The following is a 24,053-nucleotide window of genomic DNA, read 5'->3' as shown; positions in this document are numbered from 1 at the left end:
CCCGAATTGAGAGATATGAAGTCTCCAATAAGTTCTATAGCTGCAAGATGGAGGAGAATAGTTCTGTCAGTGAACACATACTCAAAATGTCTGGGTATAATAATCACTTGATTCAACTGGGAGTTAATCTTCCTGATGATAGTGTCATTGACAGAATTCTCCAATCACTGCCACCAAGCTACAAGAGCTTCGTGATGAACTATAATATGCAAGGGATGAACAAGACTATTCCCGAGCTCTTCGCGATGCTGAAAGCCGCGGAGGTAGAAATCAAGAAGGAGCATCAAGTGTTGATGGTCAACAAGACCACTAGTTTCAAGAAGAAGGGCAAAGGGAAGAAGAAGGGGAACTTCAAAAAGAACGGCAAGCAAGTTGCTGCTTAAGAGAAGAAACCCAAGTCAGGACCTAAGCCTGAAACTGAGTGCTTCTACTGCAAGCAGACTGGACACTGGAAGTGGAACTGCCCCAAGTATTTGGCGGATAAGAAGGATGACAAAGTGAACAAAGGTATATGTGATATACATGTTATTGATGTGTACCTTACTAATTCTCGCATTAGCACCTGGGTATTTGATACTGGTTCTGTTGCTAATATTTGCAACTCGAAACAGGGACTACGGATTAAGCGAAGATTAGCTAAGGACGAGGTGACGATGTGCGTGGGAAATGGTTCCAAAGTCGATGTGATCGCGGTCGGCACGCTACCTCTACATCTACCATCGGGATTAGTATTAGACCTAAATAATTGTTATTTGGTGCCAGCGTTGAGCATGAACATTATATCTAGATCTTGTTTGATGCGAGACGGTTATTCATTTAAATCAGAGAATAATGGTTGTTCTATTTATATGAGTAATATCTTTTATGGTCATGCACCCTTGAAGAGTGATCTATTTTTATTGAATCTTGATAGTAGTGATACACATATTCACAGTGTTGAAACCAAAAGATGCAGAGTTGATAATGATAGTGCAACTTATTTGTGGCACTGCCATTTAGGTCATATCGGTGTAAAGCGCATGAAGAAACTCCATACTGATGGGCTTTTGGAATCACTTGATTATGAATCACTTGGTACTTGCAAACCGTGCCTTATGGGCAAGATGACTAAAACGCCGTTCTCCGGTACTATGGAGAGAGCAACAGATTTATTGGAAATCATACATACAGATGTATGTGGTCCAATGAATGTTGAGGCTCGTGGCGGATATCATTATTTTCTCACCTTCACAGATGATTTGAGCAGATATGGGTATATCTACTTAATGAAACACAAGTCTGAAACATTTGAAAAGTTCAAAGAATTTCAGAGTGAAATAGAAAATCATCGTAACAAGAAAATAAAGTTTCTACGATCTGATCGTGGAGGAGAATATTTGAGTTACGAGTTTGGTCTACACTTGAAACAATGCGGGATAGTCTCGCAACTCACGCCACCTGGAACACCACAACGAAATGGTGTGTCCGAACGTCGTAATCATACTTTACTTGATATGGTGCAATCTATGATGTCTCTTACTGATCTACCGCTATCGTTTTAGGGTTATGCTTTAGAGACGGCCGCATTCACGTTAAATAGGGCACCATCAAAATCCGTTGAGACGACGCCTTATGAACTATGATTTGGGAAGAAACCAAAGTTGTCGTTTCTTAATGTTTGGGGCTGCGATGCTTATGTGAAGAAACTTCAACCAGATAAGCTCGAACCCAAATCGGAGAAATGTGTCTTCATAGGATACCCAAAGGAGACTATTGGGTACACCTTCTATCACAGATCTGAGGGCAAGATTTTCGTTGCTAAATTCGGATCCTTTCTAGAGAAGGAGTTTCTCTCGAAAGAAGTGAGTGGGAGGAAAGTAGAACTTGATGAGATAACTGTATCTACTCCCTTATTGGAAGGTAGTTCATCACAAGAACCGGTTCCTGTGACAACTACACCAATTAGTGAGGAAGCTAATGATATTGATCATGAAACTTCAGATCAAGTTTCTACAGAACCTCATAGGTCTACCAGAGTAAGATCCGCACCGGAGTGGTACGGTAATCCTATTCTGGAAGTCATGTTACTTGACCATGATGAACCTACGAACTATGAGGAAGCGATGATGAGCCCAGATTCCGCAAAATGGCTTGAGGCCATGAAATCTGAGATGGGATCCATGTATGAAAACAAAGTATGGACTTTGGTTGACTTGCCCGATGATCGGCAAGCCATTGAGAATAAATGGATTTTTAAGAAGAAGACTGACGCTGACGGTAATGTAACTGTCTATAAAGCTCGACTTGTTGCGAAAGGTTTTCGACAAGTTCAAGGGGTTGACTACGATGAGACTTTCTCACCCGTAGCGATGCTTAAGTCTGTCCGAATCATGTTAGCTATTGCTGCATTTCATGATTATGAAATCTGGCAAATGGATGTCAAGACTGCATTCTTGAATGGATTTCTAGAAGAAGAGTTGTATATGATGCAGCCGGAAGGTTTTGTTGATCCAAAAGGTGCTAACAAAGTGTGCAAGCTCCAGCGTTCCATTTATGGACTGGTGCAAGCATCTCGGAGTTGGAATAAAGGCTTTGATAGTGTGATCAAAGCATATGGTTTTATACAGACTTTTGGAGAAGCCTGTATTTACAAGAAAGTGAGTGGGAGCTCTGTAGCATTTCTAGTTTTATATGTAGATGACATATTGTTAATTGGAAATGATATAGAATTTCTGGATAGCATAAAGGGATACTTGAATAAAAGTTTTTCAATGAAAGACCTTGGTGAAGCTGCTTATATATTGGGCATCAAGATCTATAGAGATAGATCAAGACGCTTAATAGGACTTTCACAAAGCACATACCTTGACAAAATTTTGAAAAAGTTCAAAATGGATCAGGCAAAGAAAGGGTTCTTGCCTGTGCTACAAGGTGTGAAGTTGAGTTAAACTCAATGCCCGACCACAGCAGAAGATAGAGAGAAAATGAAAGATGTTCCCTATGCTTCAACCATAGGCTCTATCATGTATGCAATGCTGTGTACCAGACCTGACGTATGCTTAGCAGTAAGCTTAGCAGGAAGGTACCAAAGTAATCCAGGAGTGGATCACTGGACAGCGGTTAAGAACATCCTGAAATACCTGAAAAGGACTAAGGATATGTTTCTCGTATATGGAGGTGACAAAGAGCTAGTCGTAAGAGGTTACGTCGATGCAAGCTTTGACACTAATCCGGACGATTCTAAATCGCAAACCGGATACGTGTTTATATTAAACGGTGGAGCTGTAAGTTGGTGCAGTTCTAAACAAAGCGTCGTGGTGGGATCTACATGTGAAGCGGAGTACATAGCTGCTTCTGAAGCAGCAAATGAAGGAGTCTGGATGAAGGAGTTCATTTCTGATCTAGGTGTCATACCTAATGCATCGGGACCAATGAAGATCTTCCGTGACAATACTGGTGCAATTGCCTTGGCAAAGGAATCCAGATTTCACAAGAGGACCAAGCACATCAAGAGACGCTTCAATTCCATTCGGGACCAAGTCCAAGTGGGAGACATAGAGATTTGGAAGATACATACGGATCTGAATGTTGCAGACCCGTTGACTAAGCCTCTCACGAGCAAAACATGATCAGCACCAAGACTCCATGGGTGTTAGAATCATTACTATGTAATCTAGATTATTGACTCTAGTGCAAGTGGGAGACTGAAGGAAATATGCCCTAGAGGCAATAATAAAGTTATTATTTATTTCCTCATATCATGACAAATGTTTATTATTCATGCTAGAATTGTATTAACCGGAAACATGATACATGTGTGAATACATAGACAAAACTATAGTCACTAGTATGCCTCTACTTGACTAGCTCATTAATCAAAGATTGTTATGTTTCCTAACCATAGACATGTGTTGTCATTTGATTAATGGGATCACATCATTAGGAGAATGATGTGATTGACATGACCCATCCCGTTAGCTTAGCACATGATCGTTTAGTATTCTGCTATTGCTTTCTTCATGACTTATACATGTTCCTGTAACTATGAGAATTATGCAACTCCCGTTTACCGGAGGAACACTTTGGGTACTACCAAACGTCACAACGTAACTGGGTGATTATAAAGGAGTACTACAGGTGTCTCCGAAGGTACATGTTGAGTTGGCGTATTTCGAGATTAGGTTTTGTCACTCCGATTGTCGGAGAGGTATCTCTGGGCCCTCTCGGTAATACTCATCACTTAAGCCTTGCAAGCATTATAACTAATGAGTTAGTTGTGAGATGACGTATTACAGAACAAGTAAAGAGACTTGCCGGTAACGAGATTGAACTAGGTATTGGATACCGACGATCGAATCTCGGGCAAGTAACATACTGATGACAAAGGGAACAACGTATGTTGTTATGCGGTTTGACCGATAAAGATCTTCGTAGAATATGTAGGAACCAATATGGGCATCCAGGTCCCGCTATTGGTTATTGACCGAGAATGGTTCTAGGTCATGTGTACATAGTTCTCGAACCCGTAGGGTCCGCACGCTTAACGTTTCGATGACAGTTTTATTATGAGTTTATAAGTTTTGATGTACCGAAGTTTGTTCGGGGTCCCGGATGTGATCACGGACATGACGAGGAGTCTCGGAATGATCGAGACATAAAGATTGATATATTGGAAGCCTATGTTTGGACATCGGAATGGTTCCGGGTGAAATCGGCATTTTACCGGAGTACCGGGAGGTTACCGGAACCCCCCGGGGGGTTAATGGGCCTACATGGGCCAAGAGGAAGAAGAGGAAGGAGCCAGGAGGGGGCCGCGCGCCCGTTCCCCTCCTAGTCCGAATAGGACAAGGGAAGGGGGGCGGCGCCCCCCCTTTCCTTCCCCTCTTCCTCCTCTTTCCCCTTTCTCTCCTACTCCTACTTGGAAAAGGGGAGTCCTACTCCCGGTGGGAGTAGGACTCCCCCCCTTGGCGCGCCCCCTAGGCCGGCGGCCTCCTCCCCCTTGGCTCCTTTATATACGGGGGCGGGGGGCACCCCATAGACACACAAGTTGATCTACGGATCGTTCCTTAGCCGTGTGCGGTGCCCCCTTCAACCATATTCCACCTCGGTCATATCGTTGCGGAGCTTAGGCGAAGCCCTGCGCCTGTAGAACATCATCATCGTCACCACGCCGTCGTGCTGACGGAACTCATCTCCGGAGGCTTTGCTGGATCGGAGGGCCGGAGATCGTCATCGAGCTGAACGTGTGTTGAACTCGGAGGCTCCGTACGTTCGGTGCTTGGATCGGTCGGATCGTGAAGACGTACGACTACATCAACCGCGTTTTGCTAACGCTTCTGCTTACGGTCTACGAGGATACGTGGACGAACACTCTCCCCTCTCATTGCTATATCATCACCATGATCTTGCGTGTGCGTAGGAAATTTTTTGAAATTACTATGTTCCCCAACACATTTTTGCCTTGGCTGATCATCATTATACAAGCTAAAGTGCGAATATGTTTAAGAGCCTCAAAAGACTCCTTTGTGGATCATCATGATACAAATCAAGGAGCATACACCATATAATTACATCTTGACATTTTTGCCTTGGCTGATCATCGTGATACGAGCGAAGTGTGATTATGTCAAAGATGATAAATTTCACTCCTTGGTTGATCTTGGCGACCCAAACTAAGGAGGACATATTTTCCCTTTCATCATAGACGAGAGCCACGCAAGGGTAAAACTCGAGGGAAAACAAATATGAAACATACACAAACCCTATATGACCATCTACAAAAAATCATAGAATAAATATGTGCCTACAAAAAACACACTCTTCGTTTGTTTGAGTTGCACAAAACAAGACAATGTAAATTGTGCGTGTACCTTCAATCTAGAGCATGAAAATGTATAAATTGGATGCTCGCCAAATTATGTTCAAGCCTCTTGTTGGTCACACCGCGGACATATATGTTATGTCATGTTAGTAGTAATACAAACAGGAAGATACAAATGTTATTTACATCTGTCATATAGATGATTAAATGAGCATACTCTAATGCATATAAAATGTGCTAAGTGAAATCCAACGTATAGACATGAGATAATGAAATACTAGTTGTCTCGGTCCACACTTAAATAAAATATGCCCATAAAAGAAAATGAATGTGTGTAGGTTATGTAAAAAATATAATCCTACATATCTAAAATATGAAATCTAGAGCGTAGAGACTCTGTGCAACCCGCATATACTGTCCACCGATGGTTAGAGTATATGCATGTGACCCGTGAAAAATTAAAATATATTGCATCTATCTCGCTTTAGTCCTAACCAAAAGAGATTGATTTGCTTAGTAGATGCTATCATCAAACATACCAAACAAAATCAAACAAGATAACATATGAGATGATTCTGATATTAGAACCCCCTTTTCTTAAATTTCCATGCATGCACAGAAGCCAACATGGACTAAATCATATGCCCCATCATCTCATGCATGGTCATATATGCATCAATAAAAGATGTAACATGCATGTATTAAGTGAATATAGTTCTAGTCGACTCATCACTCGTTAAAAATGAAATGACCTAAAAACTGATTAAGATAGCCGCATGGTCATACTAGCATATGTGGGTTAAGTCGACTACACAAATTAGGTGTCCGATTCAAAATTCATGCATTGCACTCGTACTCTACGTACTACTCATAATGGTACAAGAGTAGAAATATAAATGAACAAGCCATATGATAATTTGAAGAAGACCGAGAATGCTCCCCAGAGCACACCGGCGTCTACGATAGCGAGGAGGAGCGAATTTTCTTTATCATTTTGTGGTAGTCATATGTTGCAATTCTATGTAATAGGATAGTTGGAATTCTTAACCAAGGGTTTTCTCTTCGGAGATGTAATTAGCAGAATTTTTATGTAAATGTAAGAGTTCTGGAAATAATGTACCAGCAATGTTTGATCTCTATTTTATTTACGCATTTGTGCACTTAAATATATTAACTCTGTATCAATGACGTGGACGCTTGTCTCACGCCCGCCATTTTCCCGTCATCAGATCGAGTACGAAGATTCGCTTGCCTCCGTTAATATCTTCTTCCTCAGATCTTTCGTGTCTGGTATGCAGATTCACCCTTGAAATCTTAGGGTACCTTGATCATCCACCAAGAAATCTTGAGCCTTGCCGACTTGCATACGTGTGACATAGTGTTGCAGCAATGGATCCTCTGCTTGGGCCTTGTGAATATCTTCCTCAAGAGTGAGGGTGACTTCCAGCATAGGCGGTGCAGTCAGCTTCAACAATGGTCAGGTTGATCTGGGCTATCTCTTCTTGTAGCTCAGGAGGCAAAGATTCCATTAATGCGTTCAGTGTGGCGGGTTTGCGGCTGAGAGCATCGGCAACCACATTAGCTTTCCCCGAATGGTAATTTATGCCGAGGTCATAATCTTTGACAGCCTCAAGCTATCTTCTTTGTCAGAGATTCAAGTCAGGTTGAGTGAATATGTACTTGAGGCTTTTGTGATCGATGGATATTTTGCTTACCGATGAGATAATGCCTCTAGATTTTTAAGGCATGCACCATTGCTGCTAATTCCAAGTCATGAGTAGGATAATTTCCTTCATGTGGGCGTAGCTGTTTGTATGCGTAGGCTACAACCTCGCCGTCTTGCATGAGCATGCACCCTATACCTCTTATGGATGTGTCACAATATACATCAAAGCCTCCATAAATGTCCGGAAGCGTCAACACAGGTGCTGAGGTTAACCGAGTCTTCAATTCACTAAAGCTCTTCTCACAGTCTTTAGACCATACGGACTTTTGGTCCTTCTTGAGCTGCTCTGTCATTGGTTTAGCGATCTTGGAAAAAGCCTTGAATGAATCGTCGATAATAACCAGCAAGCCCCAGAAAACTTATGATCTCCGTCACAGTCGTTGGTGCTGGCCATTTTAGCACATCCTTGACTTTACTTGGATCCACGGCTCTTCCTTTTGAGGAGAAAATATGCCCCAAGAATTCGACTTGCTTAAGCCAGAACTCACACTTGCTGAATTTTGCATATAACTTGTGATCACGGAGCCTTTGCAATACTGCTCGGAGATGTTGTTTATGCCCTTCTTCTCCTTTAGAACATATGAGAATATTGTCGATGAAGACCACCACGAATTTGTCCAAGAAGTCCATGAACACTTTGTTCATCATATGCATGAAGAAGGCAAGGGCATTTGTTAGACCAAAAGACATGACTGTATATTTATATAGAGCGTATCGAGTGGTGAATGCGGTCTTAGGAATATCCTCTTTATTAATTTTGAGCTGATGGTACGCGGTCCTTAAATCAATTTTGGAGAATATTTGAGTTCCATTAAGTTGATCAAACAAATTGTCAATCTTGGGGAGCAGGTACTTGTTCTTGATAGTGACATCATTGAGCTGGCGGTAGTCTACACACATACATAGACTACCATCTTTCTTGTCCACAAATAAGGCAGGTGATCCCCATGGGGACGAACTAGGGCGGATGTACCCTTTCATGAGCCTCTCATCCAACAGCTTCTTCAGCTAAACTAGCTCGGATGAAGGCATCCGATAATATTTCTTGTATATGGGTGCTGTCCCTGGCACGAGATCAATAGCAAACTCGAGCTCACAACCGGGTGGCATTCCCTTCATATGAAGTGTTCTCAAATGTCAGAAACTGACGTGACTATGGTATTCTTCCATCCAGCTTGTTTCTGCACAAGTCAAGGGTGCACCAACCACAATAGGAACAGAAAGACGATTATTGCCAGGAACACAATCATCGAGACCAATGCAGCAGGGCTGTTATTGATAAATAAAAACACGGCTAGTGCAGGTGGGCTCGAGCCATCGCAGCAAAACATAGTACTAGCACATCCATCTATCCAAATCTGAGCTCGATGTTTCCCGTATTAGGAATGAACCTAGAACCTTGATTATAACACGGCGCAGACCAAGATAAACGAAATAGACAGAGGATTAGGAGAAGCCGGGGGCTCACCGAGGGGAAGATCTCGGCTCCGGTGGACACTGGTGGGGATGTGGTGCAGGCGGCCGAGGAGAAGATAGGAGAGAGAAGGAGGATGAAGTCAACCCACCATAGGAGAAGAGAGCTAGGAGACCGAGGGGAGGTGGGTGCGGGGAGTGAAGTCAGGACAAAGCAGACCCGGCGCGGGCGGGTCGTGTCATGCAACTTTTTTTTTTAACATCAGTACAGACACAAGTGCTCATATACACGCGCATACACTCACCCTTATGAACGCATACACGCACACCCTACCCCTATGAGCACCTCCGAAAGACTGAGCCGACATATCATCTTGAAATTTATGAAGTCACCATAGGCACCTTCGTCGTCGACAGGAACGTCTCCTCCCACTGAAAGCGCATCGCCGAAAATTCTGAAATAAATTCAGAAATAAATGCGAGCACCAGGATTTAAACCCTGATGGGCTGGGGATACCACAGTCCCTCTAACCATCCAACCATAGGTTGGTTCGCGTCGTGCCATGCAACTTGACAGGCGGACACCACATGTCAGACGTAATCTTTGGGTTTTCTTCTTCTCCGGTGAAGCTTCCCATGAAACCTTGTCTCACTGCACACACTATCAAGTATATTAACCACTCTAGACGAAGCCTCTTTCTGATTGTTTATTAATATTCTCTTTGTCTGAAGGAGAAATGAACATTATGTAAACCTATTTTAGTTCTAAATACACCTATTTTTTATCCATTTTGGGAACTGTTCATAATCAGCGGACCCGTTTCATTGGCGCCAACCAGCACCACGTCAATATTAGTGTGTTAGTCATCAATGCCTCATCTTCTTCTTTCTCCTTCCTCTCCAACTTTAGTTCTCGTTCCTACTTATTTTCGAGAATACTCCTTTATTTTTTTTCTCTTATTATTTGGAACACTCTTTCTTTCTCCAACACCATGCACCACTTGGTGGCTTTAGTTCCTTTTCCTTCTTGTTCTTGGAACACTCTTCCTTTTTATTATAGCACGAACCACCTGGCTAGTGTTGTGTCGTGTTGTCCTCACCCGTGAACATTTCGGCAACCGTCAGCGTGTGGATATCCTGCGAAGCATATACTTCATCCATCTTGGTGAACGCTAGGTCGCCCATGTCGCGATTGCATGGTGGCAGTTGTCCATGTTGGCAAGCGGTGCTCGGTGCTTGGCCATGTAGTTGAGAGCCCGTAGCTCATTTTTGCCCACAAGCGCTTTCAAAATGATTCACCACGATTACTGCTTACTTAATTAATTAAGTACACAAAAAATTAACGACCTACCTAATTCTCTGCATGCCTAATTAACTACCAACCAAATCAATTAATTATCTGACTATTTGGAAAAAGTCCCTACTTCTAACTATCCATAGGCGTGAAATATTGTCTAACAAATTAATTAATTGCATTAATGACTCCATTTTTAAATTGATTTGGTGCGAAAAAAATTCTATTCAAATGGACCTAATTATTTCATACATAATTAACTCTCTAGCTGATTAATTGCATCAACTGTTTGATTTCCAAATTGATTCATGATAGGTCTCCAACATATCTATAAATTTTGATGTATTCATGCCATGCTTATAATATTTTTACATCATTTTGGTATGATTTGATTAGAACTAACCCGGACTACGCCGTTTTCAGCAAAATTACCGTGGTGTTGTTTTTATGCAGAAATAAAAGTTCTCCGAATGCGCTAAAAATCAATGGAGAATATTTTTGAAAAATATAAAAAATACTGGAACGAAAAGCTACCGGAGGGGAGTCCCGAGGGCACCACGAGGGTGGAGGGCGCCCCCTGCCTCGTGGACTCCCTGTGGGGCCCCCTGACGTGAAACCGACGCCAACCCCTACTATAAATGCAGAAAACCCCAGAACAGAACCTAGATGGGGAGTTTCGCCAGCGCAAGCCTCCATAGCCATGAAAAACCAATCGGGACCCTATTTCGGCACCCTGCCGGAGGGGGTATCCATCACATGTGGCCACCTTCATCATCCCGGCGCTCCTTGATGAGGAGGGAGTAGTTCACCCTTCAGGCTGAGGGTATGTACCAGTAGCTATGTGTTTGATCTCTCTCTCTCTCTCTCATGTTCTTGATATGGCACGATCTTGATGTACCATGAGCTTTTCTATTATAGTTGGATCTTATGATGTTTCTCCCCCTCTACCTTCTTGTAATGGATTGAGTTTTCCCTTTGAAGTTATCTTATCGGATTGAGTCTTTAAGGATTTGAGAACACTTGATGTATGTCTTGCATGTGCTTATCTGTGGTGACAATGGGATATTCACATGATCCACCTGATGTATGTTTTGGTGATCAACTCGCGGGTTCTGTGACCTTGTGAACTTATGCATAGGGGCTGGCACACGTTTTCGTCTTGACTATCCGGTAGAAACTTTGGGGCACTCTTTGAAGTTTTTTGTGTTGGTTTGATAGATGAATTTGAGATTGTGAGATGCATATCGTATAATCAAACCCGCGGATAATTGAGGTGATATTGGAGTATCTAGGTGACATTAGGGTTTTGGTTGATGTGTGTCTTAAGGTGTTATTTTACCACAAACTCTAGGGCTATTTGTGACACTTATAGGAATAGCTCAATGGATTGATCAGAAAGTATAACTCTGAGGTGGTTTCGTATCTTACAGTAATCTCTTCGTTTGTTCTCCGCTATAGTGACTTTGGAGTGACTCTTTGTTGCACGTTGAGGGATTGTTATATAATCTCTTCGTTTGTTGCATTGTTGAAATAACTTGCACTAGTGAAAGTATGAACCCTAGGCCTTGTTTCGAAGCATTGCAATACCGTTTTCGCTCACTTTTGTTACTTGCTACCTTGCTGTTTTTATATTTTCAGATTACAAAAACCTATATCTACCATCTATATTGCACTTCTATCACCATCTCTTCGCCGAACTAGTGCACCTATACAATTTACCATTGTATTGGGTGTGTTGGGGACACAAGAGACTCTCTGTTATTTGGTTGCAGGGTTGTTTGAGAGAGACCATCTTCATCCTACGCCTCCCACGGATTAATAAACCTTAGGTCATCCATTTGAGAAAAATTTGCTACTGTCCTACAAAACTCTGCGCTTGGAGGCCCAACACAAGTCTACAAGAAGAAGGTTGCATAGTAGACATCAATTTAGTGCTCGATTTCTAAATTATATTCGCATGAATGGCTGCTACAAACAACTATGACGACGACTACCAAGTAATGTAGAACACATTCCCTTAACGAATTTCTTGACATTTAAATGGACCCACTTCATTTGAGAAAGTAGCGTCTAGCTCTCTATTTGATTGACAAGAAATATAATATGATCGCGTCCACGTGACGGTCTGATGACCTGCCTCCCGCCATGGCCGTCCTCGATGTCGTGATCCATGCCCTAGCATTCTCGAGCATCACGCCTGGATTAGGCCCGACCACCACATCTTACATGGTGTCATGCACGACGTCCCTCCGCAGGAGCGCACGGATGTGTACACCCATAGAAAACTTGTGACTGTCAATTAATAGTAGAGATAATGATAATAATAAATGCTATAGCGCAGGGGATTAGCATTCTTTTATGAAGGAATATCTTATTTTATTTTGGAAGGTTATCGAGAAAAATCTTATGCCTGCCTTTTAGGGAAGTGATCTCATATATAGTGCAATTTTTGAATTCTTATTTACTTATTGTTTAGGTGATAGAATTGAATCAGCACCTACCAAAGGAACCACGAAACAAGACCCCTTAATAGGACTCAAGAAAATAAGATTTGGTTTTTTAATGTGTGGGAGAAAACCAGTGGGATGTGGGACGAAGAAAAATCATATGAAAATAAACCGTACCAGGCTACCAAGTGCATTAATGACTCAATTTCCAAATTGATTCGGTGCGAAAAATAATTCTATTTCAATGGACATAATTAATTGTATACGTAATTAACTGTCTAGCTAAATGATTGCATGAATGGTTTGATTTCCAAATTGATTTACTGCTTAATTTCTAAAATATTTACGCATGAGTGGTTGCTACAAACTACGATGACGACGACTACCGACTAATGTAGGACACATTCCCTTAAGGGATTTCTTAACATTTAAATGGACACACTTGATTTGAGAATGTAGCCTGTCTGGCTCTTTGTTTGACTGTGAAGAAATATAATATGACAGAGTCCACGCGACCATCTCATGATCTGCCTCCCGCCACGGTCGTCCTCGATGTCATGATCCATGCCCTAGCATTCTCGGGCATTGCGCCAGCGTGAGGCCCAGCCAAGTGATTTGTTATGAAAGAATATCTTATTTTATTATGGAAGAGTATCAAGAAAAATCTTATGTCTATCTTTTAGGAAGGTGATCTTGTTACAGTATATGTGGATTGTATTAGCCCTTTCCATCAGTTCGGACTTTTGGTTGCGTTGGCTAGTGCATGAAGCTTAACATGGTATCAGAGCCAAGGTCTTGAGTTCAAGTCCTGGTTTGCACAATTTATTTAAAAATTGCTGAGCCCCCCTTTGTGTCCACGTAGAGGCCTCTTGAGTCATACGTGAGTTTCGCGCGCCGTCGCTCTCTTCCGGTTGCACGTGTTGACTTGTCTTCGCCGTCACACGTGAGAGGGGGTGTTACAGTATATGTGGATTGTACTAGCCCTTTCCATCAGTTCGAACTTTTGGTTGCGTTGGCTAGTGCATGAAGCTTAACAGATCTCACATACATGATGCAATTTCCGAATTGTTAATTACTTATTATTTACATGATTGAATTGAATCAACACCTACCAAAGGAAGCACGAAACAAGATCTCCCCTTAATGGGATTTGGTTTTTCAATGGGAGGGAGAAAAACCAATGGGAGGGGTGGTGGGAGGTGTGATGAAGTAAAACCGGACGAAAATAAATTGTACCAGGCTACCAACTGCTTCATTAGGAGTAGAGATGAAAGGTAGAAACTCTCGTGGCGTAACAAAATGATTAATGCTTAGTTTTCAATAAGTTCTCTCATCTAGAAGAGTTGAGCAGACCAGGAAATAGAAGAGTTGGAGCAATGAATGATTATTGTTTGGCTGCAGCAGAAACCGGTATTTGCATCGACGACTTGATTGAACCTTATGAACAGATCCTTTGAATTTAATGGTTCCTGATACCGGGAGTCACTAGCATCCTGCTTGTGATTATTGTTCTTCAATTTCAATTCAAAAAGGTAAATGTTAAGGACTTTTTGACCTGACAAAGTTCACAATTTCCCGTTGGCAACTGTCTTGTTAACATTTGGATCCGAATCCCTTGTCTTAAACAAGTTCCCGTGGATATAAAACTTGATAACCTTTATTTGTTTTCAAATTATGATCTTTCTATCGCTCTTGTAGGGATTGTTAAATTGTAGTTGCTGGCTACACTTGATCTTCTTCCTAACCGTCCTAGTCTCTTCAAATGCTGATGAATAATTTCTTATTGACGAATACCTCGTATTGCTGCAAATGAGGTCATCACCCACTTTGAAATCAATTATTTTTTTTCTTTTTATTCAAGTTCTGGTGGTGTCCCATTGTGCAATCGCCACACCAATAAGACAAGACAGTACAAGAAATCAACTTTCCTTCCTAATTATTGAAAATCTCTGCAACAATGTATTAGTCCAATACTCTTGCTTGGTACAATTGTTCTTGGAACAATATATCAAAGAAAATAAACTCTCAGACATTTGGTCTTACCAGTCAGCAATGGCTTACCAAATCCAGCTACTATTTGCCCACCTATACCTCGCACTGATAGCTATCCTGTTGCTTCCTGTGGTGTCTGGCGACAGGAATGGCTCTGACCAGCTGCGCCTAAGATGTGGCACCACCAGCAGTGCCACTGATTCAGATGATCGAACATGGGATGGGGACGCTAACTTAAGGAGGGTACCTCTTCCTGGCATTTCAGCTAATGCGTCATACCTAGACCCCTCACTTCCTTCCGTAGTACCTTACATGAATGCTCGCATCCTCGGTTCAAATTTCACATATCTTCTTGGGATTGGCCCTGGCCGCATGTTCCTTCGGCTCTACTTCTATCCAACTTCTTATGGTGAACATTCTGCTGTGGATGCTTCGTTTAGTGTCACTGCAGGACTCCATCGCCTTTCGAGTGACTTTAATCCTTCCCAGATTGCTCAGGCCATGGGTCGCACTTACCTCATCCATGAATACTCCTTGAATATTACTTCATGTGGACTTAACCTCACATTTTACCCATCACCACACCACACTGGGTCTTACGCATTTGTGAATGGCATTGAGATTGTGCCGACCCCAGACATTTTCACGATACCGGTGCCAAGATTTGTGAATGGTGGGTTCCCATATCCAATCCCCATTTCCTCTAGCATAGGCCTTGAAACAATGTACTGTCTTAATGTTGGGGGTGTGACACTCTCTACAGATGATGATCCTGGCTTTTACCGGTTATGGGAAGACGACTCCTGCTATATTTATGGATCTTCATGTGGCCGGCATGCCTTTTTTCAAAGATAGCAGTGTCACAATCAGTTACCCACATAGTATGTCACAGTACATAGCACCGCTTGACGTCTATTATACAACAAGATCGATGGGGATAAATGCACGTATCAACATGATGTACAATCTTACATGGATTTTGCCGGTCGATGCAGGGTTTTACTACCTTTTGAGGTTCCATTTCTGTGAGATCCAATATCCAATAACCAAGGTAAACCAGAGGAATTTCTTCATATACATTAACAACCAAACAGCAGTGCAGATGGATGTCATTCATTCGAGCGGAGGAATTGGTATACCAGTTTACACCAACTGCATCATTATCACAGTTGGTCATGGTCAGACAGATTTGTGGATAGCACTCCACCCTGATCTCAGAACCCGTCCAGAGTATTATGATGCAATTCTGAATGGCCTGGAGGTCTTCAAGCTACAGGATAACAGCAACAACAATCTTGCTGGCGTCAACCTCACGCTCAAGAAAAATCATGATGGGACAGCATCTCATGGTCAAAATAGAACATATAAATCGTCCAAATGGACACAGAGAATCCCAGCAATCGCTGGAGGTGGAGCTGCTGTTGGTTTCTTGGCCCTGTTGGTTGCATGTTTCTGTGTTATGCACAGACGAAAGAGAACTAACTGCAATCCTCCAAATGGACACAGAGAATTGCCATTAACCACCTCACACACAACGGATTTGAAGCTTTGCCACCACTTCTCGTTTATACAAATCCAGGAAGCCACCAACAACTTCGATGAGGCCTTTCTCCTAGGCAAAGGTGGGTTTGGGAATGTATACCACGGTCAGATAGCTGGTGGGAAGAAGGTGGCAATCAAGCGTGGTAACCCGCTGTCCAGGCAGGGCATCCAAGAATTTTGGAATGAAATCAATATGTTAACCGATCTCCGGCATCGCCACCTTGTGTCACTAATTGGCTATTGCGATGAGGAGTCCGAGATGATTTTGTTGTACGATTACATGGCCAATGGGACACTTCAGGAGCACCTGTACAACACCAACAAACCACCATTGCCATGGGAGCACCGCCTTGTCATATGCATTGGAGCCGGACTGGGGCTGCACTACCTGCACAAGGGTGCAAAACAGGCCATCATCCACCGTGACGTGAAGAGTACTAACATTTTGTCGGATGACAAGTGGGTGGCAAAGGTTTCGGACTTTGGGTTGTCTAAGGCTAGTAAAGACGTGGACAATACCCATGTGAGCACTGCTGTGAAAGGCACCTTTGGATATCTAGATCCTGAGTACTTCCGCAGGCAGCGACTCACCAACAAATCAGATGTATACTCCTTTGGGGTTGTTTTGTTTGAGGTTCTGTGCGCACGTCCAGCAATTGACCCTGAGCTTCCCGAGGAGCAAGTGGGCTTGCGTGACTGGGCGCTGTCTTGCCAGAGGAAAGGTGTGCCAGGTGAGATCATCGACCCCTATCTGAAGGGCAAAATCACCCCCTAGTGCTTCAGAAAATTTGCAGAGACTGCGGAGAAATGTGTTGCTGAACATAGCATAGATAGGCCATCTATGAGTGATGTTCTGTGGAGCCTCCAGATCGCACTACAGCTACAGGAGGATGACTGCAATCTCTCCAAGGGGACACCATTGTTGAACATGTCATCACTCATGGCCACCAGGGTGCGACCATCTTCAGGTTCAACAATGAGCATCTCAGGACAGAAAGTTGTATTCTCAGAGATCATGCATCTAGATGGCCGATAAGACGAAACTCCTGTACGTTCGGGACTTCTTGTTATGATCTTCTGATTTTGTGAAGCTAGTAGATTAAGATTTACAGGTGCATTTGCCCCTTATGTACTAGCAGGTGTGTTGTTTAACAGTTCCATAAATCTCTCTGCACACTGTACAATCTGATTATGTTCCTAATTGCTAATACTGTAAGTTATTGAATTGATATATGTACTACCGATATGTACTATGATGCAGCCCGATCTTCCCATATTTTGTGCCAAGACATACATCAAAGTATCAGGCCATATCAAAGATTTCCCTTTCTTCTTAATAGATAAATGCAGAAAATTATCTCCGGAAGAGCTCAACGCAAAAGAAAGTTCAGTGAACATGTTCTTAAAATTAGAAGCTGGGATATTAGGGAACTCATTTAAAGGAGCTGATGCCTTTTTGTATCCAAGGACGAAGTGTGATACCCTAGGAGCAGCACACGGGAAATTTTTTCTGGGCAGCTAATTATTCAAGATCACTCATGCGTCATCCATCTTTAATCAAACCGTAAAAAGACAACTGCATTGCACATTTCGAAAGATATATTATATTCTTTGCACATTTCAAAGCATTTATGCTACCATAGATTTATATGCACAATGAGGTCCAGTGAGCTCGATGTTTTTTATAGCCTAAGCAAAACAATATGTCAATATACAATTAAGCTAACATGAATGCAAAATCGTGTGTGTCCTTTTGTTCTCAGGGCTTGTTGAGCTGTGCCCTCAGCATTAACCCTTCTGCTACCTTATTTGTGTGTGTGTGACTTTGGGTGTGTCTGTGTGTGTGAACTTTGTTGGATGTTTGACTCGGGCGGTTTGCTTTATATATAAAGCGGGGCAAAAGCCTTTTTCTGTAATGCAAAATCGTGAAAGACTATACCTGCTAAGCATGATACAGAATACAAGATGCAATCATGCAGTCCTTCATAGATGCACGATTAACAATTAACCTTTCTGGTTTCGCTGCCAACTATGTAATGCATGATTAAACTCAATCAGTTTAATATAGATAAATATTGAGACAACGGAAAGAGTATTTGCCTGTTGGGAACCATCGCAAAGAAACAAATCATAGAAGGTGGAGAAATTAGAACATTGTCCTAAGTGCATTTCTTCCCGCTCCCTGGACAACAGAGCATGTATGCACATCTGTTAGAAATGAAATGAGCATAAATGGAAGAAAAATACGCATGGAGCAGAATTCTCACTTGGTATATACCAATGTTGGGGATATCGCTTATCGGAAATTTATCGGTCAACCCATGACAAGGGGTAAATCGGCCAGTTTATCAGCATATCGGCCGACTTATCTCCATATCGGCTGATTTATCAGCCGATTTATCTTATCGGTCAGACAACGGTAAGTGATAAATCGGCCGATTTATCAGAATATCGGAAGATATCTTGAACAGTGGTACTATATACCATTAGATATGAGCACTGCATACGAAGAGGAGGTCCAAAAAAATTCACCAATTTGCATCTGCAGGCTACCGCTTTGTTTATAAACCCATCTGGCACTGATCGAAATGATCACCAGCAGAGGATGTTACCAAGCAAGAACCATTGCAATGCCACCCCTATCCACTCACAGATTCCAAACAGCCACTAAGTGAGGAAAGGTTCGGACAAAGGGGGGATCGCTGGCCGAGTCGGGCCACATCCATTCATTTGAGCCCATTAGCTTCTCAACACCACCTACCGGGCCATCGTCGTCTCTCAACACATTCACCAAGCAGTTACTGACAGGCACAGCTAACTGAATTGATTCGTACAGCCGAGATCAATCACCTTAACTGGTGGATATATGCTGAATATATTGTGAGTGACAGATACAGCATATATACTCTGGGTGGTAATGTGGTTCTTCTTTACTTGTTTTTTCTATTTGAAGTGAGGTGGTAATGCGGTTCTGGTAGAGTGTAGAGACATACAGACAAAGCATCGGAGTCATGTTGTCGTGCTAGTTTAGGATCTTAGGGATCGAGATTTCACATGCCATGCTAATGTCAAATGTTAGGTCAGAAGATAAATAGGTATGTGAAGAATATTTTGTGGAGGTAATTCCAATGTTCGCGGAGACATTGTTCGGCAGAGAAGTGCAGGAATTGGAATCAGCAGCGCACGAGCCAGATTCTCAGAATTGATGGGAAATACAATACGCAGGAACAACAAGCCACAACCGCCACCAAAGGTGTCAAACCAGGGGAACCAAACCCTCTTCACAAAGGCAGCAACCACACCACAACAGGAGGGTCACTCAACTTGTAAGCATACAACACCTCCAAGCTCAAAAGCTCCGCTGACTCACACCAAACAATCCATTTCTTCATCTGAATGAATGAATGGTTGCGCTGAGAGACAAGAGCAACAAGCCCTCTTGGTCATGGTCAATGCAGGAAACTCAGGATTGGTGGTACTCGATCAAAACAACAGTGAAAATAAGCAAATTCAAACCAGAGATAGGCATGTCGAGATTTAGTTTCCCAGGGAACAAACAATCTTTGTGCACAAATACAAAAGTGTTCCATTCTTCGAATAGTTGCCACGCAAGCATTCTAATCTTCTAGGATACCTTCCAACTAGTTTAGTTTTTCAGGAAGCTCCCCTAACCAGTAGGGAGTGTACAGGAAAGACACTTCCACCTGTGTATGCCAGTAAATGTGGTGCCGATCCACATAGAATTCTGGAAAAAGCTTGCCTAAATCTTGAAGCTTTGAGCTCGACCAATGATAGGCTAGCACTCTGTCCCACAGAGTCACGAACACAACATCTTTGAAAGGATGGAATCCAAGGAAACATGTATCAGTTCCCCCGCAACTACTTCCAGGTTCAAGTACATTATCATTGTCCGAGTCCCACTCAAATTTCCCTTGTTTCACTATTGCTTCAAATTTCTCCTTTTCCACTGCTTCCCTGTTGTCCTCCACAACAGAATCATCTTCATCAGAATGTTCATCATAGTCAAATTGCTGTAGGATCCAAGGTCCATATGGGTTGACATAGTCGAGATTTGGCAGGACGGGGAAAATATCTTTGTCATGCTTCAAAACCCATTCGTTCAGGTCATTAAGGAACCAAACCTGAAGGTGGGACCTACGTGACGTGACTCTTGATGCACAATATATCCCCTTGGTTGATTTTCCTAGGTAAAACTGTTGATCACCTTGTGAATCGTCTAGGGACAATCTTGTTGGCAGTCTTATTACTCGATAACTGTTGTCTGACAGCAGCGATATTCTGCAAGAACAAAAATTGGAAAATATTTCTCAAAACCAAAATCAGAATAACATACATATGGTGCTCAAGGAGTTGACCGGGTTGGTAATATACACTACCTCAAAATAAAACAGTTGTCGCAAGATATATAGAGTGATCCTCTCCAGTAGGCAGACTGACGTTCATTGCAGTCCAGTCTTACCCCAACCAAGCCAGGTACCGTCCCTGCAGCTCCCCCATCCCGATAAAATGTCCTCTTCTCCCATGAACCAATCTTTGATGAAAACACAGGAAGGATCAATGTGGACGGTGGCCATTCAAATTCCTCACATTCTTCCATGAAAGAAATTTCTGGCATTATGAGCAAGTCGAAATGGTTGGGCGACAGCATGGGGTCAAACACCAGGTACCGGGATTTATAAACATGCTTGATTGAAGGTGCGGGTTTGGGCAGGTCCGGGGCCGGGGGCAGGGGCGCCCACTGCTGCGTCGCAGGGTTGACCATGCAGTGGCGGAGCAAGAGGAGGCCATTGCAATGATCAAGCACGTAGGGAACGGGCTGAAAATCGTAGTCAGGATGGCAAGCATCCAAGGTGTAGCCGAGCCGGCCGGAGACGGCTGCGCCCGTCGTGGGGCGGGAAAGGAACTGCGTAGCAGACCGTAGTTGGAAGAAGTTGAGGAAGATACCGCCCAGCTTGAGAGGGAGGAGGTCCGCGCGCAGCAGGCGGTGGCCGTCGACGACGCGGCGCAACGTCTTGCAGACGCGGCGGCACGCTGCGACGTCGCGCGGCGCGAGGCGGCGGAGGACGTCCGCCACCGCGTCGTCAGGCAGCGACGGGGCCTGGCCCATCGCCGTCCTCAGATCCGTTGCCTGGGCGAGAAGCGGGTCGGCGGCGGCAGATGGCAGACCACCGGGACGGAACCGAAGGGGGAGCAGCAATCAGCAGGGCGGGGGGTCGGCGAAAGGCGGAGGGGAGCCGCCGTCGCCGTGGAAGGTGAAGAACGGGAGAGAAGGGGATCGGGAGGCAAGAACTAGGGTTCCAACAAAGAAGAGAACATTTGGGAGCCCAGAGCCCCGGACCTGTTTTCCAACGTCGAATCGAAGCGCAAAACAGGCCCGTTCAAGCTAACAGCCGCGCAGCCCCTTTTCAATCTCACTTACAATAAAAACTTACAAAAATAAAAGGCCCATTTTCAATTCGGAGCCTCCATCGGGAGATTTGATGTAACCCCCCAGGCCACTTAAACCTCACATGTCAGAGACAGCGACGGGGGTATATGATCAAGGATTTGCGAACAAGGGGATTATCTTCAATTATCCCGCCTCGATACAAAACTGAATGACTGCATCCTAAATTGCTTGCACTTGCACATGCAGAAGCTGTCACTCACTCCTCGGGACTTAGAGCATCTACAACAGCCGCCGAACACGCGCCGCGCTAAAACTACTTTGCCGCGCGCCCATCGTCTGGTTTGGCGCGGCGGGCGGCGCTAAAATGCAGCGCGCGCAATTCCAGCAGCGCACAAAAATGCAGCGCGCGTGACTCTCGCACAAACAACATATGCATTCCATACTCGGATAGGCCGGGAAAGCGCCGGAACGGTCGCCGGGCGGCGCGGGCGACAGCGGCACCACGGATGGATGGGGTTGGTGGAGTTGCGAGCGAGCGCTCGAGAGTCCAGCGCATGGGAGCGGGCGCAGCAAATAAGCGGCGCGCGATGGCGTTTCGGCCCGCGCGTTGAACTAGATATGCCACGCGCGCGGTTTTTGCGCCTTCGCTAGAGCCCTTATTTTTCAGCGCGGCGCTGATATAGCACGGCTGTTGGAGATGCTCTTAGGAGTGCATCTTGCCAAATAAAAATACCTGCCCGGGATGCAACTTCATGGTGGAAAACCAACTGCTTGCATAATATTGGTAGCAGAATATGGTTCGGCTCCTCAATGGACTCTGCATCTAATCACCCTGCTGCTGATCAAGTAACTTCAGACCCGCCCATCAAACTCCCGGTATTCTTCGGAGATTCCATATTCCTCCAACTTTTGCGCAAGGCCTCCCTCTCACTTACAGGGCACTAGAATAATTCAGATGGTTGGCACATAAACAGATACATTAGGATCCATGATCTGCATTCTCTTCTGCAATATGCTCGAATGTCTCTTATTGACTGTTAAACCTGGATCAAACGTTTCTGCTCTGAATCTTGTAAAAGCGAATGCCCGTAAACATGAATATAGCAGTAGAGATACTTTCACAACTACAGTAGGAAATTGGAAATAAGCAAGAAGAAGAGCATTTCATCCACAAGAGCAATCAAGCATCTGCCAAGCAAGGTTAACAAGTATTAGTGCACAATATGGGAAGTTAGAGCATTCCTTTAATTAGCAAAAGGGCCAGTGAGTTGCAACGGGAGAGAAAAAATCATAATCTCCAATAACCATGACTACATTTTGCTGCATCACCGAGATACACTATCACTCTCAATTTCGTGAAATCATGAACATTTTTTAGACTCGTGCCCATATCTGAAATTGTGAAAAAAATTCAAATCCATGAACACTTTTACAAATTTCAAGCATTTTCGAAAATCAAGAACATTTTTTGAATTCATGAACATTTTATACAATTTGCACAGATTTTTAAAATAGTGAATATTTTTATAACAATTTTCTTGAATCGGCTAACATATCTAGAATCAACGAATATTTTTTTGGAAATTGGTGCAACAATTTTGTAATTTACGAACATTTTTTTGATCAAGCAAAGAGGCCCGTGCGTTGTAACGGGAGAAAAAAATTCTCCAATACCCACGGCCACATTTTGTGGCATCACCGAGATACACTATCACTCTCATTTTCGCGAAATTGTGAACAATTTCTGAAAATCATGAACATTTTTTTAAACTCATGAGCATATCTGAAATTGTGAACATTTTTACAGATTTTCAAACATTTTCCAAAATCATGAACGTTTTATACTGTTTGCAAACATTTTTTTAATTGTGAATTTTTTTAAAAATATTTTTCTTGAATAAGCGAACATATCTAGAATCGACAAACATTGTTTTGGAAATTGTTTGGTGGAATAATTTTTAAAATTCACGAACATTTTTTGATTTAGCAAGGTTGAGGTTGTTTCTCTTATGTTTTTGCGTTGTCTACAAAACCGGTAACGCCATGTAACCTCGTAGCTTTATACAAACAAGAAAAGTAGCATTTGATACCAACCAAAGCATAAAAATGATCTTCAACCACAGCAGTATAATCTCTATAACCAAGAGATCAGCCAGACAACATCTCTGCATCCCCTAGTTGGGATTCCCGGACGATGGTGGTGTAGCTCGAGAGAAGCTGAATGGATGAGAAAGGTGGAGTGGGGTAACGCCGTAAATTGCCGAGCAGATGCCCAAGCGATAACATATGCCCAACATTTGATCTATGGATTCAGAGAGCCTTTCTTCTTTCTCCTCATTGAGGTCATACTTGTAGATGTCAAAATTTAAAATTGTGGATTCTACATAGTAGATGCAGTTTGCGGCAATAGATGGGAACTTCTCTGCATT

The 24,053-nt window shown here is 43.2% G+C and overlaps 1 protein-coding gene and 2 pseudogenes across 1 annotated transcript; 2 read left to right on the top strand and 1 right to left on the bottom strand.

Annotated features, from left to right (window-relative positions):
• Positions 1-24,053, top strand: part of LOC119280226 — a 136,755-nt pseudogene that overhangs the window by 30,778 nt on the left and 81,924 nt on the right.
• LOC119278787 lies at positions 14,733-17,250 on the top strand (annotated as a pseudogene).
• Positions 19,770-21,342, bottom strand: LOC119278788. The gene is made up of 2 exons (XM_037560134.1): positions 20,612-21,342; positions 19,770-20,513 (listed from the first exon to the last, which is right to left on the bottom strand). Exons 1-2 carry the CDS (start codon positions 21,340-21,342, stop codon positions 19,856-19,858), a joined length of 1,389 nt encoding a protein of 462 aa, XP_037416031.1. The 3' UTR covers positions 19,770-19,855.

Source organism: Triticum dicoccoides, chromosome 3B (genome assembly GCF_002162155.2).
Source record: "Triticum dicoccoides isolate Atlit2015 ecotype Zavitan chromosome 3B, WEW_v2.0, whole genome shotgun sequence".
Classification (NCBI taxonomy): domain Eukaryota; kingdom Viridiplantae; phylum Streptophyta; class Magnoliopsida; order Poales; family Poaceae; genus Triticum; species Triticum dicoccoides.
This window is presented reverse-complemented; position numbering and strand designations above follow the sequence as displayed.